Source organism: Ammodytes marinus, assembly GCF_949987685.1.
Source record: "Ammodytes marinus genome assembly, chromosome: 22".
NCBI lineage: Eukaryota > Metazoa > Chordata > Actinopteri > Uranoscopiformes > Ammodytidae > Ammodytes > Ammodytes marinus.
The window spans coordinates 2,369,423-2,388,801 of record NC_137226.1 but is presented as its reverse complement, the minus strand read 5'-3'; the positions used below and the strand labels follow the sequence as shown (position 1 = coordinate 2,388,801).

At 41.4% G+C, this 19,379-nt stretch overlaps 1 protein-coding gene across 7 annotated transcripts in view; it reads left to right on the top strand.

The window, feature by feature from the left end:
• The window catches only part of upf2 (UPF2 regulator of nonsense mediated mRNA decay), a 35,890-nt gene that overhangs the window by 13,287 nt on the left and 3,224 nt on the right, over positions 1-19,379 (top strand). For 2 of the 7 annotated variants that reach the window (XM_080051006.1, XM_080051007.1), the window contains exons 14-24: positions 295-465; positions 1,069-1,287; positions 3,055-3,330; positions 4,391-4,574; positions 8,048-8,184; positions 10,566-10,673; positions 11,022-11,120; positions 11,537-11,710; positions 15,000-15,141; positions 15,490-15,610; positions 19,287-19,339. In XM_080051006.1, the coding sequence (XP_079907132.1) occupies positions 295-465; positions 1,069-1,287; positions 3,055-3,330; positions 4,391-4,574; positions 8,048-8,184; positions 10,566-10,673; positions 11,022-11,120; positions 11,537-11,710; positions 15,000-15,141; positions 15,490-15,610; positions 19,287-19,290 (1,635 nt within the window). In that variant the 3' untranslated portion in view covers positions 19,291-19,339. Of the gene's footprint in view, positions 1-294; positions 466-1,068; positions 1,288-3,054; positions 3,331-4,390; positions 4,575-8,047; positions 8,185-10,565; positions 10,674-11,021; positions 11,121-11,536; positions 11,711-14,999; positions 15,142-15,489; positions 18,479-19,286; positions 19,340-19,379 lie in introns of those variants that run through there. The other 5 variants (XM_080051003.1, XM_080051002.1, XR_013845454.1 and 2 more) reach the window with 4 other exon arrangements.

The following is a 19,379-nucleotide window of genomic DNA, read 5'->3' as shown; positions in this document are numbered from 1 at the left end:
AACAGAAGCTACAGTGGCCTTCAAGGACAAGAACAATTCTAAATTCTAAACAATGCACCTGATGACATTCCAAAAACATGGCTCCCTCCATAAGACTTGTCTGCTCAATGTACAAAATGTAATATTAATATTTGTAATTCTCCGCTCGGGAGGATAATTCACATTATTGGCATAGGTGATTGTACACCAATGAGGACATATTCATGAATGAGGATATTGATTTTAGCTAATAAATTACTTAAAATGTTACACAGTGTCCCTTTAATGACCTTTTCCATCCGTTCTGCGTTCCAGGAGCAGATGATGCGTAAGAAGCAGGCGCAGCACCTTGACGCGCGCTACGTGACCATGGTGGAGAACGCTTACTACTACTGCAACCCTCCTCCTGTGGAGAAGACGGTCAAGAAGAAAAGGCCTCCGCTGCAGGAGTACATCCGCAAACTGCTCTACAAGGACCTGTCCAAGGTCTCAATCTTTATTCATTTGATTTGATTTGATTTAGGGTATGTTTGAGAAGGAGCATAATGCTTACAGTTTATCAGGGTACTCTGATAAACTGAAAAAAAATATATATATATTATTTCACAGACCTTAAGACCTTAAAAGTATTGAATTTCCTTACAAAGGTCTTAAATGATTTGATAGCCCAGTCTGTACTGTACTGTACTGTGCGCTGAAAAGATGTTAATACACAGCCTAGGCTCTGTAAACTGCATGCAAACAGACTATGTATGCAAGGCCCACAGTAGCTAACAACACACCTTTTTACAGAGCCAGGGCTGTGTATTAACAATCGATTTCAGCGTGTGCGCACACACACACACACACACACACACACACACACACACACACACACACACACACACACAGAGTTTGGACAAGTAGTGGATCATGAGGAGATATTCACTGATTTTGACAAAAAGCGTTCTCCAGAATCACAGACTTCACCTTTAAAATCTCATTTTAAGTGGCATAAAAAGGTATTACAAGTCTTAGATTTAACTGGTGGTACCCTGTTATATTTATATATATTTATTTACACAGGTATTTACACATTTATTTTTACAGGTGACCACGGAGAAGGTTTTGCGTCAGATGCGTAAGCTGCCGTGGCAGGAGCCCGAGGCGAAGAGTTATCTGATCTGCTGCATGGTGAACATCTGGAACGTGAAGTACAACAGCATCCACTGTGTGGCCAACCTGCTGGCCGGCCTGGTGGCCTACCAGGAGGACGTGGGCATTCATGTGGTGGACGGGGTGCTGGAAGATATCAGGCTGGGAATGGAGGTGAGGAGAGAGAGTCTGTGTGTCTGTCTATCTATCTATCTATCTATCTATCTATCTATCTATCTATCTATCTATCTATCTATCTATCTATCTATCTATCTATCTATCTATCTATCTATCTATCCGTCTGTCCATCTATCTATCTATCTATCTATCTATCTATCTATCTATCTATCTATCTATCTATCTATCTATCTATCTATCTATCTATCTATCTATCTATCTATCTATCTATCCATCTATCTATCTATCTATCTATCTATCTATCTAAACTGCACAGTTGGCTGCTATTCTGATGCAGTAATACTAATAATCACATCACAATAGATGAAAGCTTAGAATTTGACAGATGTATCTTTGTACCAGTGATTAGATGAAGTCTAGAATGATGATGTAAGACACAAAGAGAGGAGAACACACACACTCACACACACACACACTCTCTCTCTCACGCACTCACTCACACACTCTCTCACACACACACACACACACACACACACACACACACACACACACTCACTCACTCACTCACTCACTCACTCACTCACTCACACTCACACACTCTCACACTCACACACTCTCACACACACACACACACACACACACACTCTCTAACACTACAGGAGACAGGAAGACAAATGCAGACAGGTGTTAATCTATTCTGACACATTTGACATTTGAGTGACAGGTAACCTCATGTGTGCAGTGACCGTGCTTCCTAGAATTAAAACTGAACTAGTTTCGCCACTATTATGTAATGTGAGTAACTCGTTATAATGTTACGAAACTGTTTCAAACACGTGTGGATGTCAGCTGGCTTCACGTGGTCCAATATTTTTTTATTTTTTTTATTTTTATTTAACCTTTATTTCACCAGGAAGGTCCCATTGAGTTACAGTAACTCTTCTCACAGGGAGTCCTGGCCAAGACAGGCAGCAGAAAAGAAGTTGCAGAATTTGCACAAGGCCACACACACACACACACACAAACAAAGTACACCACAATTGACACTATAATGCTAAAATTACACTTCATAACAGGCTATATAAAAACAAGCTAATACATACAGCTAAAAAAAACAAATTAAAAATAAATAAAAGGCATCAGGTTAAAAACAGTTGCAGTGTTCTTTTAGAGCTGATTGTAACAGTTAAGCAGTGCTTGTGCTTTTTGAGCTTGAGTACTTAAAACTACTTGACTAGTCAAAATCCTTATTTAATTTTACAAAATATTAGTGTTCAAAGTTTTTACATATCAGATTTTCGGTTCAGTCTTTTTGTTAGTTTAATAAATCAAAAAAACTCTATGGTTTTAAGAAGAAAATGGAAAATGTCTCATAAATCAGACAGTTAACAACATATGAACAAATCCTTCTGTAATAACCTTCAGAATAGTGCTGAGAATGATTATGGAAAGTTTAGTTGATGTAAGTGCTTTAGAAGTTGAGATTTTTGGTTCAGAGTATTGAGAAAAAAAAAACTAATGTTGAGATAATGTCCGTTAAAGATGGTTGTATAAGAGAAATATACAGACGCAAACAGACAAGGTTTAGTCAAATAAACACCTAAATGTACAATGTGGGCCTTTGATTTATACTAGTATGAAAGAAGACATGTTATGGAAGATAAATAGACAAAAAAATCTTCAAATTGACCAGTGCTCACCTTAAGTACACTCGTCCCTTTACCCAAGTAACATTTTACCCTGTATTTTCCAGTTCTTTTCAGCTACATTAACCAAATCCTTCCCCCCTCTCTCCACTCCCAGGTGAACCAGCCCAAGTTTAACCAGCGTCGCATCAGCAGTGCCAAGTTTCTGGGTGAGCTGTACAACTACCGCATGGTGGAGTCGGCGGTGATCTTTCGGACCCTGTTTTCGTTCATCTCTTTTGGGGTAAATCAGGACGGCAGCCCCAGCTCTCTGGATCCCCCGGAGCATCTGTTCAGGATACGCTTGGTCTGCACACTGCTGGACACCTGCGGACAATACTTTGACCGAGGCTCGAGCAAGAGGAAGCTAGACTGTTTCCTCATTTACTTCCAGGTAAGTTGTGCAATATTTAGAATTTGTGTGTGTGTGTGTGTGTGTGTGTGTGTGTGTGTGTGTGTGTGTGTGTGTGTGTGTGTGTGTGTGTGTGTGTGTCTGTGTCTGTGTCTGTGTGTGTGTGTGTGTGTGTGTCTGTGTCTGTGTCTGTGTGTCTGTCTGTGTCTTTGTTTAGATGGATGCTGATAGGCTGTAAACATTCATTCATTCACCACTATATTACGAGAATAATAGTAAAAGAGACCGTTTCCTCATTTACTTCCAGGTATGTTGTGCTGTTTTTTAAAAGCCCTTGTAACTGTAAACCCAAGTCCACCAACTCCTTCTAATTATGTAATGTGTGGAGTTAGTTGCATGATAGTAAAGCATCTGAAAAGAGTTATAGGCATATTTAACAATCCACATTAAAGATATTACTGTTTAATTTTGATAAACTTTACAGAAATCCAGTTTAGGCAAGGCAAGGCAAGTTTATTTATATAGCACAATTCAGACACAAGGCCATTCAAAGTGCTTTACAGGGGCAAGATTAGAATACATAAAACACATTATAAAACATTTAAAAGCGAATGAAAAGAAGTAAAACATTTAAATTAAATAAAAAGTGCAGGTTAAAATGGAAACAGAAAAGTCTTCAGACTCGATTTAAAAGAACTGAGGGTTTAGATGAGGCTGTGGAATATGCTCTGGTTCTTATGACACAACAAGTATTTTGAACCAATCAGGGCAGTTCTGTGCCTGGAGGTTCTAGAAACACAATAACTGTTGCAATGGAGACTTGCCCACACAGTCCTGTCTTAACGGTCTAGACAGTAAAAATAATGATATATTATATTTACAATCAGATTTTTGTGAAAGCTTATTGAGACACCCAACTTATATCTCTCATGTATTTATTTTTCTTGTTAAGACCAGCTTTCCAGAGGCTTTAATTCTCGAAAAAGTTACGAATTTATTCTCGATTTATTAAATTTTTTCAAGGCCCTGATACTCGTACTTGGTGGTTAAATATAGGCAAAATAAATTAGATTTGTGTGTGTGTGTGTGTGTGTGTCTTCAGCGGTACATCTGGTGGAAGAAGAGCATGGAGGTGTGGACCAAGGACCATCCGTTCCCCATAGACATGGACTACATGATCACGGACACGCTGGAGCTGCTGCGGCCCAAGATGAGGCTCAGCTGCAGCCTGGAGGAGGCAACACGACACCTGGCCGACCTGGAGAGGGAGGTGCTGCACAAGCTGGGTAGGTTAGAGCGTGTGTGTGTGTGGGGGGGGGTGTGGGGAGGGGAGTGTGGTGTGTGTGTGTGTGTGGGGGGGGGGGGGAGGGTGGTGTGTGTGTGTGTGTGGGTGGGGGGGGGAGTGTGTGTGTGTGTGTGTGGGGGGGGGGAGTGTGTGTGTGTGGGTGGGGGGGGGGAGTGTGTGTGTGTGTGTGTGTGTGTCTCAGCTGCTCCCTGGAAGAGGCTACCAGGCACCTAGCCGACCAGGAGAGAGAAGTGCTAAAAAAGCTAGGTAGGAGTGTGGGGGGTTGGGGGGGTAATTTGTGTGTGTGTGTGTGTGAATTTGAGTGTGTGTGTGTGTGTCTGAGTCCAAGTCCGTAATGTGTGTTTGCTGAAATAAAGGGTATGTAAATAAAAGGGGGCCACTGTAGCTAGGAACATGCTAGTTTACAGATCCTAGGCTGTGTATTAACACAGACCTAAAGGTGAATGATGTATCCGGTATGTAATTGTGTGTGTGTGTGTGTGTGTGTGTGTGTGTGTGTGTGTGTGTGTGTGTGTGTGTGTGTGTGTGTGTGTGTGTGTGTGTGTGTGTGTGTGTGTGTGTGTGTGTGTGTGTGTGTGTGTGTGTGTGTGTGTGTGTGTGTGTGTGTGTTTCCGTGTGTTTCCGTCGCCCTGGCTAAACAGCATTCCCTTGTGTGTAGGTGGAGACGGTCGCACTGCATCACTCATCACACTTCTCTATCTGTCAAACTGGTTTTAGCTCATTCACACACACACACACACACACACACACACACACACACACACACACACACTCACACATACACGCCCAGTCTGTACACAAGTCTTCAGGAATGATAATTGTGAATTAAAGTGAGTGATTGACGTGCATTGCATAGTTTCTTTAGAAATGGCCCCGCCAAAAATGTTATAAATGTTTTTGTTTGGTCTAAGTGACCTGCATCACAACGATAAAACCTTCAATTAGTTTGATAATCGTTTTAATCCCATAAGCTTTATGTCATGCCAATTGTTCAAACATTGAGTGTTTCCCTAATGCATTGAAAGGCAAGGCAAGTTTATTTCTATAGCACAATTCAGACACAAGGCCATTCAAAGTGCTTTACAGGGGCGTGAAACACATCCAGATTAGAATGTGTCCAATATAGAATACACAGTAGAAAAGTGAATTAAAATAAGAAAATAAATAAAAACATTGTTTAACAGTGTGAAGGAGTTCAAACACACCTGCTCCACCCTTATAGAGAGTGAGACTGTGTGTGTGTGTGTGTGTGTGTGTGTGTGTGTGTGTGTGTGTGTTTCTCTATGTGTGTGTGTGTGACTGACTGTTTGTCATGGGTGGAAGACTCACTCAACCATCTAAATATAATCCTCCATTGCATGAACAAATCATTCCTTCAAAGTTTTAGAGTTTTTAGGCTAATCTAAATTAACATATTAGCATTTATTTACTCCTCCCAATATTTTACGTACTCCGGAAGAAACGCCCGATTAATGTTGCTAGCTACGGGGCGCCCTTAGCTCAGTTGGTAGGGCGTCCCCCCCATGGGCTTCGGCCAGCAGCGGACCCGGGTTCCATTCCCACCCGCGGCCGTTCTCTGCATGTCACTCCCCTCTCTGCCCCATTTCAACTCTGTCTCTACACTATCACTAACGCATAAAAATGACAAAAAATATCTTAAAAAATAAATGTTGCTAGCTACGCTGGGCAGCTTTGGTTACATACCAGTTTACAGAGCCTAGGCCTATGTATTAACACCAGCTTTTTATTTCAACACACACAGTACAGACAGGTAGTGGATCATGAGGAGATATTCACTGAATTTGACAAAGTGATTTAGACAACAAGCATTTTTCAAAATCACTGACTCCCCCTTTAAAGCAAGCATACTAGATGAACTGCAGTGTTACGTGTTATTTTGCACTTAAAGGAGATGGGCGTTCACGTTTTATTTTTGCCAGGAAAATCCAGTTTGCGCACATTTTTACACACACACAAACCTTAAGTAAATCTGCCCCAAGTTAACCTGTACTTCAGTACTTTCTAACGCTGGTATTTGTCCGTGTGTGTGTGTGTGATCTTTTGAGCCCGAGGTTTTGAAGAGAAAGTGATTGACGAGGCCCCTTGAGCCAAACAGTGTGTGTGTGTGTGTGTGTGTGTGTGTGTGTGTGTGTGTGTGTGTGTGTGTGTGTGTGTGTGTGTGTGTGTGTGTGTGTGTGTGTGTGTGTGTGTGTGTGTGTGTGTGTGTGTGTGTGTGTGTGTGTGTGTGTGTGTGTGTGTGTGTGTGTGTGTGTGTGTGTGTGTGTGTGTGTGTATGTGCGTGTCCGCCTGTGTGTGTTTCTCTCTTTGTGTGTGTGTGTTTTTCTCTGTTTGTGTGTGTGTTTTTTTCTGTGTGTGTGTGTGTGTGTTCCTCTCTCTATGTGTGTGTGTGTGTCTCTGTGCCTGTTTGTTTGTGTGTGTGCGTGTGTGTGTGTTTCTCTCTCTCTGTGCCTGTGTGTGTGTTTCTCTCTATGTATGTGTGTGTGTGTTTCTCTCTATGTATGTATGTGTGTGTGTGTGTGTGTGTGTGTCTTTCTCTCTGTGTGTGTGTGTGTGTCTCTCTATGCGTGTGTGTGTGTCTCTGTTCCTATTAGCCAAACACTGGCGCCATTGTTTCACCTTTTCATACCTGAACTGGGATCAGACATTCTTTAGTTCAGGAGTCACAGCCGACCGGATTGTTCACTTAACTCGCCGGTCCGACTTCATTTTTGCTTCTTCTTTGTCGTCAACACAAAAGTATAATTAGCCTCTGTGATTTGGAGTAACTAACACACAGACTATCAGACAGACAATGTTCTATTTATAACAAAAACGCTTTTGTTTGGGTAAAACTGCTCTTCCAAGGTTGGGCTTTACTTCAAAATATATACATATATTTTGTTTTTGTACTTTTTGTTAGGAATCTTCATTATATCACATCCTCTGACAGTATACATGTATTTAAAATGATTAACAGAAGAGCTGTATAAAGCCTAGAGTAGTGGATTTTATACCTTCTGCTGTACGTCCATGTTTTTTTTTCTTCTTAGCAGTAGAATCAACAACTGAAACATTTCTTGGGCTCTTCTTGGGGATTTTTCTGAGCTCCTGCACCAGTGTCAGGGGGGGGGGCGTGACACCAGTTTGTAAACGCTGCCATACTGAGAAATACAGAGAGAGTTTTGTTGAGCTGATAGGCTTAATCAACTTTGTTTCAACTCGTCTGGCGATGGCTTGAATGAATATAACTAACGTTCATTTATATGAAAAAGCTACGCACTATGGCTTTAAGGTTAAGAGAAAACAATAACTTTTTCCGTGACTTTGAGATAGTTCTTCTCATGCCATACCCGACCCAGATTACTGCTTCCAATATTATATGTTTTAAACATTAATGTTCCGTGTGTGTGTGTGTGTGTGTGTGTGTGTGTGTGTGTGTGTGTGTTCCTGTAGGCATGGCGATGGAGAAAGATGGCCGCTCCAGTGCGATGAGCGAAGGTGAAGCTCTGGACGAGGAAGACGACGATGAAGATGAAGAGACGGAGGAGCAGAGCGGCAACGAGAGCGAGCTGAACGAGCAGGAGGAGGACGTGAGTTAGAATGTTTATACAATGACCTGTAGCTGTGTGTGTGTGTGTGTGTGTGTGTGTGTGTGTGTGTGTGTGTGTGTGTGTGTGTGTGTGTTAATGTTGATTATCACCTCACTGACATTATTAATATACGCTCATAAGTAAAACATTTCATTTCATTTTCCTTTATTTATTCTCGAAAGATCAATTGAGGGTTACCCTCTTTTACAATGACGTCGAGACAGATACACAATATACAATGAGAATACACAACAAGCTTACAAAGAGACAACAACAATTAAAACATTCAGATCAATTGAATAAAACAGAACAATAGCCTAATTAAAACAGTTACAAGTGGAGTGGGGCTGATTCAAAATAATAACTTTAAATTGGTTAACAGTTATGAGTGTATTACATATTGGGGAGAACGGGGTAATCTCTGTGATGTCAATAGCTGCGTTTCCATCCCCCTGTTTTTATGTGAATTTTGAATTATCGATTCAGTAAACGGTGATGGAAACCTCTGGAAAAATCTTCTAATCGCAAAAAAAAAGTTTATACGCTCGCTTGAGGTGGTTTTTTGACTAATGCGAAAGAGAGTAAATGCGCAAAATCTGAGATGGAAACACATTTTTTTCCAAATCAGTTGTGACATAGCGAACGTTGAACACAAGACTGACAACGTATTTCAGATTTCCGCATAACGACACCGGCCAAAGCAACCCAGCCGACATCAACTTGTAGCGCCACTATCTCTTTTTGATCATTTATATAAAAAAAGGACGTGAGTTAAAGGTGCAGTGTGTAATATGACATCATCAAGAAAGTTCTACAAAGTTCTAGAATGCAACGCTCCCTGGGTAACCTCAACCCTTTAGAATAATAACAGAAGCTACAGTGGCCTTCAAGGACAAGAACAATTCTAAATTCTAAACAATGCACCTGATGCCATTCCAACTATGACACTTTCAAGATGGCGGCAATAGGCCTTGGTCCAAAATATGCAGAAATATGGACATATATGAGACCCTTTCTAAGGGAAAAAATGATCATTCAAAAAAAAAAATCAGCTATTATGCACTAAATTAAATGTACTTATGGATATTATAATTACTTTCTACAAAATCTGCTAGGGAATAAAACCCAAAATTCTACACACTGCAGGTTTAATCTGTACATACAATGACCTCACTGACATTATTAATGTACACTCATAAGTAAAACATATACAGTGTTTTTTTAAAGAGATAAGAATTAAAAACCTATTGTAAGAGGGCGTGGGTTAGTCTGTTTTTTTTGTTGTGTTTCTTTTTTAAATATTATTTTTTGTAATTTTTTTGCTTCAGAAGACAGTTAGAAGAGACAGAGGTAAAAATGGGGCGTGAGTTATTAGGCCTTTGCACACCGGGCACGTTTATTTTCTTTCCCTTGCGATTGATTGATTATTATTGAACGTATATAAAGTCAATACAAGCTTCCATATCAGCGATGAACGAACAGGAAGAGGGTGTGAGTAGATTTGTGATGTCACTGACTCCTGACCTTTAAACTCTGGTTGCGTTCCGAATCGCATACTTTCTACTATATAGTATGGTAGAAAAAAGATTTAGGATGTCCCGATTCTTGTGGCCAGATTTAGGATGGTTAGAAGTACCCGGATGTCCTACTTCATGCGGCCAAGATTGTTAGTGTTGAAAAGTGCATCCTATTTGGGCGATTCTGACCCACAATCCAGTGTGCACGTGAAGTGACGTAACATCGACGAAGCCTCCATATGAAAACAAACGGGGATGCGACGGATATAAAAGCAAGAGGCAAGATCAAGGCGCAATGTTATGATGAAATAAGAGAGAAAAGTATGTGCCAATAGTATGCCTACTGCATCCTAACTAGATTCTTTTTATCGTCGGATGTAGTGTGTAGAATAGAAAAAGAAAGAGTATGCGATTCGAAACGCAACCATACCATAGTTTTCACTGTCTGTGTGGTTAGGACAATATAGACTCATGATCTAGCAATGGTCCAAGTTCACATGTTAAAGGTGGAGTCAGTGATTCTGGATAATCTCTCTCTCTCTCTCCCTCCCTCCCTCCTTTCCTCCCCCCCTCCCTCCCTCTCTCCCTCCCTCCCTCCCTCCCTGCCTTCCTCCCTCCCTCTCCACTCCATCTTCTGTCAACTGTCAAATAAAAAAAGCCTAAAACACCTATTAAAAAATTATATTTAAAAAAACATGATATGATATTTGCGACTGACAACGTCACACGAAGGGAATGTATTGGCTGAAGTCCCAGTCAGTTTGCAAGCCGTTTTGTTTGTTGGTTTTTTCCTATAGTACTTTGAATTGCCTGGTGTCTAAATTGTGCTTTAAACTTATAACTTACTCGTGCCTTGCCTTGCAGGACGGGTCAGAGAACGAGTTAGAGGAGAGAGAGGGAGAGGAGGAGGAGGAGAACACAGACTACCTCACAGACTCCAACAAAGAAAACGAGACCGACGAAGAAAACAATGTAAGAAAAAAATATTTAAAATTCTCTGTAATTATTGTCGAATGTCAACACTTTTATTTATTTATTTGATTTTATTAGGATCCCCATTAGCTGATGCAGAAACATCAGCTACTCTTCCTGGGGTGCACACAAAATATATACAATGAAGAAGAACAATCACAAAACATATAGATATAGATATAGATCAATGTTTTGAGAACGCTGGCAATTACTTCATCTCTGCGTCCTAAACCTGGGTTTGTTAAAACCTTGATTTCATGATGAAACAATAAGTGAATAATTCATTTCCTGTGTGTGTCTGTCTGTCTGTCTGTCTGTCTGTGTGTCTGTGTGTCTGTCTGTGTGTAGGAGGTGACTCTCCGTGGCGGTGGACTGAAACACGTTGCCTGCGCTGAGGACGAGGATTTCATTCAGGCTCTGGATAAGATGATGCTGGAGAATCTACAGGTGTGTTATAATACAATATAATATACTTGTATAAATGTCCATTTACATATGAACAAATAATCATAATTTAAAGGTGCTACGAGGAACTTATAAATATTTCTGAAACAGTCCAATTTTTCCTCTGATGATCATAAATTACATGTAACAGCAAACGAGACCATCAGTGCAAAGAATGCTATTTTTTATATAGTTTTTCTTGATGCCTTTGTCATGGGTATACACTCACCCAGGAACAACAGCTGGCGTAGTAAAAACACTACCGCTTTTGTCCAAAGGGGGGCGCTAGAATGAACACACACTGAAAGTTCCTCGGAGCACCTTTTAAAAAAGAAAAAAAAATCCTAACTATTCGTGTGTGTGTGTGTGTGTGTGTGTGTGTGTGTGTGTGTGTGTGTGTGTGTGTGTTGTCTATGCAGCAGCGTAGCGGAGAGACGGTGAAGGTCCACCAGTTGGACGTGGCCATTCCTCTGCAGCTGAAGAGTCAACTGAAGAAAGGGGGGAACGAGAAACCGTGTGTCGGAGAGGGAGACACGGACATCTCTGACACCATGCAGTTTGTCATGCTCACACGCAAAGGGAACAAGCAACAGGTAAGAGTAGACAGACAGACAGACAGACAGACACACTCACTCACTCATCTCAGACACTGCAGTTTGTCATGCTCACACGCAAGGGGAACAAGCAACAGGTAAGAGTAGACAGACAGACAGACAGACAGACACACTCACTCACTCATCTCAGACACTGCAGTTTGTCATGCTCACACGCAAGGGGAACAAGCAACAGGTAAGAGTAGACAGACAGACAGACAGACAGACACACTCACTCACTCATCTCAGACACTGCAGTTTGTCATGCTCACACGCAAGGGGAACAAGCAACAGGTAAGAGTAGACAGACAGACAGACAGACAGACACACTCACTCACTCATCTCAGACACTGCAGTTTGTCATGCTCACACGCAAGGGGAACAAGCAACAGGTAAGAGTAGACAGACAGACAGACAGACAGACACACTCACTCACTCATCTCAGACACTGCAGTTTGTCATGCTCACACGCAAGGGGAACAAGCAACAGGTAAGAGTAGACAGACAGACAGACAGACAGACACACTCACTCACTCATCTCAGACACTGCAGTTTGTCATGCTCACACGCAAGGGGAACAAGCAACAGGTAAGAACAGACAGATAGATAGATAGATAGATAGATAGATAGATAGATAGATAGATAGATAGACAGACAGACAGACAGACAGACAGACAGACAGACAGACAGGCACTCACTCAGACATCTCAGACACCATGCAGTTTGTAATGCTCACACGCAAGGGGAACAAGCAACAGGTAAGAGCAGACAGACAGACAGACAGACAGGCAGGCAGACTCACAGACAGACAGATAGATAGATAGACAGACTCACAGACAGGCAGATACTCACTCACTCAGACATCTCAGACACCATGCAGTTTGTCATGCTCACACGCAAAGGGAACAAGCAACAGGTAAGAGTAGACAGATAGATAGACAGACAGACAGACAGACAGACAGACAGACAGACAGACAGACAGACAGACAGACAGACGGACAGACAGACAGACAGACAGACAGACAGACAGACAGACAGACAGACAGATAGATAGACACACAGACAGACAGACAGACTCACAGACAGACAGATAGATAGATAGATAGACTCACAGACAGACAGACAGACACTCACTCAGACATCTCAGACACCATGCAGTTTGTTATGCTCACACGCAAGGGGAACAAGCAACAGGTAAGAGTAGACAGACACACACACACACACACAGACAGACACACGCACACAGGCACACGCGCGCGCACACACACACACACACACACACACAGTGTGGAGTGTGGGAACTTGAGAGAATATGCGAAGAACAAATGTCGATGTATCCTTTTATACAATTGACTGACTTACTCACACACACACACACACACACACACACACACACACACACACACACACACACACACACACACACACACACACACACACACACACACACACCTGAAACTAAAACTAAACTAGGAGAGTTCTGACACACGTTCAGAAAACTTCCCACTGAATGAAACTCCCTCACACACTCGCCTCAGTATGACGGCCCAGGAATAATATTGACTCTTGGTGTTGTAGAGGTGTGTGTGCGTGCGTGCGTGCGTGCCTCTCTGTCTCTGTGCGTGTGTGTGTGTGTTTCTCTCTATGTGTGTGTGTATGGGTGTGTGTTTCTCTCTCTGTGCGTGTGTGTGTCTCTCTCTCTATGTATGTGTGTGTGTGTCTCTCTCTCTATGTATGTGTGTGTGTGTGTGTGTCTCTCTCTCTATGTTTGTGTGTGCGTGTGTGTGTGGTGGAATGTGTGGTTTTTGGGTAGAGGCTGGTTCTTGTTCTACTGGGTGTGTCTAGATTTCTCTTGGCTCAAGTTTTTATTCCTTCGAGATTTTAATTGAACGTTCAGAACTCACAACTTCACTCACTGGTTTAAAGGACAGCTGCCAAACACACACTAGTGAAAATGTATTATATATATACTGTATATATATATATATATATGTGACCTTTTCATATGAAAGTTGGAGAGAACACAGAAAATCTTTGTAGGTGTGTGTGTGTGTGTGTGTGTGTGTGTGTGTGTGTGTGTGTGTGTGTGTGTGTGTGTGTGAATGCAAAAAAATGACATTTCTCGCTCTCTGTAAACACACTTTGCTTCACCTACTGAATGAAAGCATCCTATGTGTGCGATGTACACACACACACTTAAAGAGGGCACACACACACACAGATAAACACAAACACTCTGAGAAACGCACACACACACTGAGAAACGCACCCAGAGACACACACACACACACACACACACACACACACACACACACACACATACACACTCTTTCACTCACTCTCTCACACACACACACACACACACACACACACACACACACACCGAATGCTACCTAGCCCTGACCTACTGTATGAACAGAGCATTTTTCTGTCAAACCTCAGAAACATGATACACTCTGGTCTTTCAGGCTGAGTTACATAAGTGAGAAGGGCATTCTGAACCTTGATGGAAATACAAAAAAAATACTCTCAACCATATTATACGAAGCAGTCATAGTTCAAATGAAATAGGTCACTGAACAAGTTTTTAAATTGACCCATGTGGTATGAATGCATCCAGTTTTAGATTTATAGACTGTTTTTTAGATTTATTATGGGAGAAATGCTAGAATGAACACCAACTGAAAGTTCCTTGGAGCACCTTAAACCTGCAGTGTGTAGAATTTTGGGTTTTATTTCCTATCAGATTTTGTAGAAAGTAATTATAATATCCATAAGTACTTTTAATTTAGTGCATAATAGCTGAATTTTTTTTTTTATAGAATTATTATTTTTTCCTTAGAAAGGGTCTCATATATGTCCATATTTCTGCATATTTTGGACCAAGGCCTAGTGCCGCCATCTTGAAAGTGTCATAGTTGGAATGTCATCAGGTGCATTGTTTAACATTTAGAATTGTTCTTGTCCTTGAAGGCCACTGTAGCTTCTGTTATTATTCTAAAGGGGTGGGGTTACCCAGGGAGCGTTGCATTCTAGAACTTTGTAGAACTTTCTTGATGATGTCATATTACACACTGCACCTTTAAATAATTGATAGATTTTATATAGCTCTTTTTTAGACACTTATGCTAATACGTGTGTGTGTGTGTGTGTGTGTGTGTGTGTGTGTGTGTGTGTGTGTGTGTGTGTGTGTGTGTGTGTGTGTGTGTGTGTGTGTGTGTGTGTGTGTGTGTGTGTGTGTGTGTGTGTGTGTGTGTGTGTGTGTGTGTGTGTGTGTTTTATTCCACAGTATAAGATCTTGAACGTGCCTCTGTCGTCTCATCTGGCTGCTAATCACTTCAACCAGCAGCAGGCGGAACAAGAGGAACGAATGAAGATGAAGAAACTCACTCTGGACATCAATGAGAGGCAGGAGCAGGAGGACTACCAGGGTAAGACACACACACTGTCTGTCTCTGTGTGTGTCTGTCTGTCTGTCTGTCTGTCTGTCTGTCTGTCTGTCTGTCTGTGTCTCTGTCTGTCTGTCTGTATGTCTGTCTGTCTGTCTGTCTGTCTGTCTGACAAGAGGCAGGAGTACTACCAGGGTAAGACACACACTCTCTGTCTCTCTCTCGCTCTCACTCCCTCACACTCTCTCCCTCCGACTGACTCACTCACTCAGACAGATGCACACACACACACGCACGCACGCACACACACACACACACACACACACACACACACACACACACACACACACACACACACACTCACCAAATATTTTTCTGTGCCTGTCCCAGAGATGCTTCAGTCGCTGGCTCAGCGTCCTGCTCCGGCGAACACAAACCGTGAGCGCCGCCCTCGTTACCAGCATCCCAAAGGAGCTCCCAACGCCGACCTCATCTTCAAGACCGGGGGAAGGTGAGACCCCACGCTGTAGCATCACCCTACTGACGCCCCCCTCACTCTAACACACACACACTGTGTCCCGCTATGTGTGTGTGTGTGTGGGATACTTAGGGGCTTATGTGCATTTAAAGGTGCACTAGGCAACTTTGGGATGTGTCAGAGAAGAGAAAAGTGAACATTTTCTAAGGTTTATTCTCATAATAACTGAATAAACAAACTTTCCTCACGGGGAAATGTGATCTCTGGAAGCACCACAACTCAACTGAAGCCCTCTCACTCAAACACACAGGGCCCCCCCCCCGCCCCCCTCCTTATCTATCGGAGTATAAGGGGCTGCCCATTCATTAAAGGTGCACTAGGCAGCTTTGGTGTGTGTCAGAGAAGAGAGAAGTGAACTTTTTCTAAGGTTTATTCTCATACCTGAATGAACAAACTAAGGTGATCCCTGGAACACTGTTTGAAGTTAGAAAGCTGTCTTGACAAGTTTCACTGTTGTTGTCCACTCTACTGACGACCCCTCACTCTTAACACACACACACTGTGTCCCCTGTGTGTGTGTGTGTGTGTGTGTGTGTGTGTGTGTGTGTGTGTGTGTGTGTGTGTGTGTGTGTGTGTGTGTGTGTGTGTGTGTGTGTGTGTGTGTGATACTTAGGGGCTTAACCGTTCATCTGAAGCCCCCTCACTCAAACACACAGTCTGTTGCAGTTATAAGGGGCTGCCAATTCGTTAAAGGTGCACTAGGCAACTTTTGGGGGTGTGTCAGAGAAGAGAGAAGTGAACATTTTCTAAGGTTTATTCTCATACCTGAAAAAAAGACGGGAAAACTGTTTGAAGTTAGAAAGATACACTGTTGTTGTCCACTCAACTGAAGCTCCCTCACTCAAACACACACGCACACACACTGTGTCCCGCTATGTGTGTGTGGGATACTTGGGTGCTTTAAAGGTGCACTAGGCAACTTTGGGTGTGCCAGAGAAGAGGACATTTTCTAAGGTTTAACACGGGAAAATTGGATCCCTGGAACACTGTTCGAAGTTAGAAAGATACACTGTTGTTGTCCACTCAACTGATGCGCCCATCACTCTAACACACACACACACACTGTGTCCCATGTGTGTGTGTGTGTGTGTGTGTGTGTGTGTGTGTGTGTGTGTGTGTGTGTGTGGGCCCCTTCTTATCTGTTGGAGTTATAAGGGGCTGCCCACTCATTAAAGGTGCACTATGCAACTTTGGGGTGTGTCAGAGAAGTGAAACATTTTCTAAGGTTTATTCTCATAATAACTGAATAAACAAACTTTCCTCACAGGAAAATGTGATCCCTGGAACACTGTTTGAAGTTAGAAAGCTTCCTGAAAAGCTACTGTTTCACTGTTGTTGTCAACTCAACTGGATCACCCCTCACTCAAACACACACACACACACACACACTGTGTCCCGCTATGTGCGTGTGGGATACTTAGGGGCTTAACCATTTATTAAAGGTGCACTATGCAACTTTCGGGTGTGTCAGAGAAGAGAGAAGGGAACGTTTTCTAAGATTTATTCTCATAACTGAAAAAACACGGGAAAATGTGATCCCTGGAACACTGTTTGAAGTTAGAAAGCTTCCTGAAAAGTTACTGTTTCACTGTTGTTGTTGTTTACAGCAGCAGGGCCCACAGTTTGGTTTACAAACATATTCTAGTCTTACATTTGGTTCCAGGTGCCTCCCAACAATTTCTGATGATAGAATTATTCAATACAAAGAATTCCATGTAGAGAAAATATGTTTAGCAAACTTAACTGCAGGCTCTGTGAATGTAAACAAACCCCCCTGTGAATGTTAACAAACCCCCCCCCCTCTCCTCTGAAACTGCATAGTGCACCTTTAATGTAAATGGTGTGTTCCTCTCTAAACAGCGTGACCGTGACCGTGAAAAGGGCGAGAATTGAAAGACATGAGAAGAGGGACAGACAGGACAGACAAGAAAGGACAGACAAGCAGGAGAGAAGCCAAAGAAATGTCACTACTGAGTAAAAAAGCTAAAGCTAAGCTAAGGCTAAAGCTAAGCTAAGCTAAGTGGCTAAGGATTCCGGTAACCGAGGACCGTAGCTAGCAGCATAGCAACCAGATCAGCTAATGTTTACACGCCAGTTTTACACACAACCAGCAAATGATGATGAAGCTTCAGAAAGTTAAAGGAAAAAATTTAAAAAAATTAAAAATTTACAGAAAAGGTTTTGTTACTGTCTTTTTATTTTGCTTACTTTTAAAGGTGGAGTCAGTGATTCTGGAGAACGCTTTTTGTAGAAAAAATAAATAAATCAGTGAATATCTCCTCATGATCTGCTACCCGTCTGTACTGTGTGTGTGCGTGTGTGTCTGTGTGTCTGTGTGCGCTGAAAAAAAGAATAGTGTTAATACACAACCTAGTCTCTGTATACTTGTTTGTAACAAAAGGGCCAATTGTAGCTAGCAACATGCAAGTTTACAAAACCTAGGCTGGATTTTTTTTTTTTCAGCGTACACAGTACAGACAGGTAGCAGATCATGAGGAGATATTCACTGATTTTGTCGGGGAAAAAAGTTAAATTGACAACAAGCGTTCTCCAGAATCACTGACTCCACCTTTTAAATGATTCTTGTTTTTGCAGGTGTTGGGAGTTGAAGTCAGATTATTTATTTTTTCTGTAAAATCTCTGGGAAAATATTTGCAAAATAAAGAAATCTTGAAGTTTATACTTTGTTAAACGTCATCAGCACGTTGTCTGTCTTTCTTGCGTCAAAGTGTATAAAGATTTCTTTATAATATATGTGTGAGGGGATTTTTTTTTTTTTTTTACAGGAATCGAAAAATATTGAGATATGGACTAAGATATTGTTGGTTTTCATGAGGTTTGTTTACAATATGAACAAAAAATATACATATACTACATTTGGCTGCTTCAGAGTTCACCAAAAATGTCTATTATTGATACAAAACAATACCCAACCATCTGACACTGTTAACACATTTTTTTCTACAAGATAATTGGCCAAAATCTTCAAATACATAAGGTTTAAGTTTTTTTACCAAATACAAACATTTGGTTTTAATCACACAATTTACAAATGTAGTTTTAATTAGTTCAATACCACTGTTTATGTTTGACTATTATATGCAAGGCTTCAATGAATCAATAAAATGTTTGGCAATGTATATATATATATTTTTGGCCTTTTTTTTTACTGTATTTTTAGAATTTTACTTTTTATAGAAAATATATAATTTTTTTAATGTTTTTTGTTTTTTTGCATTCATTTTTTTGTATATATTTTTTTATGTTCTGCTACAATTTTACTGTTCTGGTTGACTTGAAATAACAAACTTTTTTTCATGATGCCATGCCAGGTTCTTTCCCCAAACCCTCAGTTTCAAGGATCCACCCTTGGGTTTTCCAAAAGCCTTGTATTCAGTGATCTAAAACTCAATTGTTCCACCATTTAAAGACTGGTGGAAATATTAAGGTTCATCCTAGCCTGAGAAAAGGCAGAACGAGTGTTTCATGGTCTCACTGTCTAACCCTACATTTTACCATAGGTGACATCACACATGGTAAAATGTAGGGTTAGGATTAACAGGACAGCTGGGCCAAGGGAAGACTGAGGGAAGAAAAACCTTGCGGGAAGGCCACATATCTAACTTTAATACAATTTTCTGATTGCCAGATAAAGAAAATGGCGGACTCCGCCACCGGAAATGAGAACTGATATATAGAGAGGTAATAACCATGGTAACGGGACAACAGAATGTCAATGCAG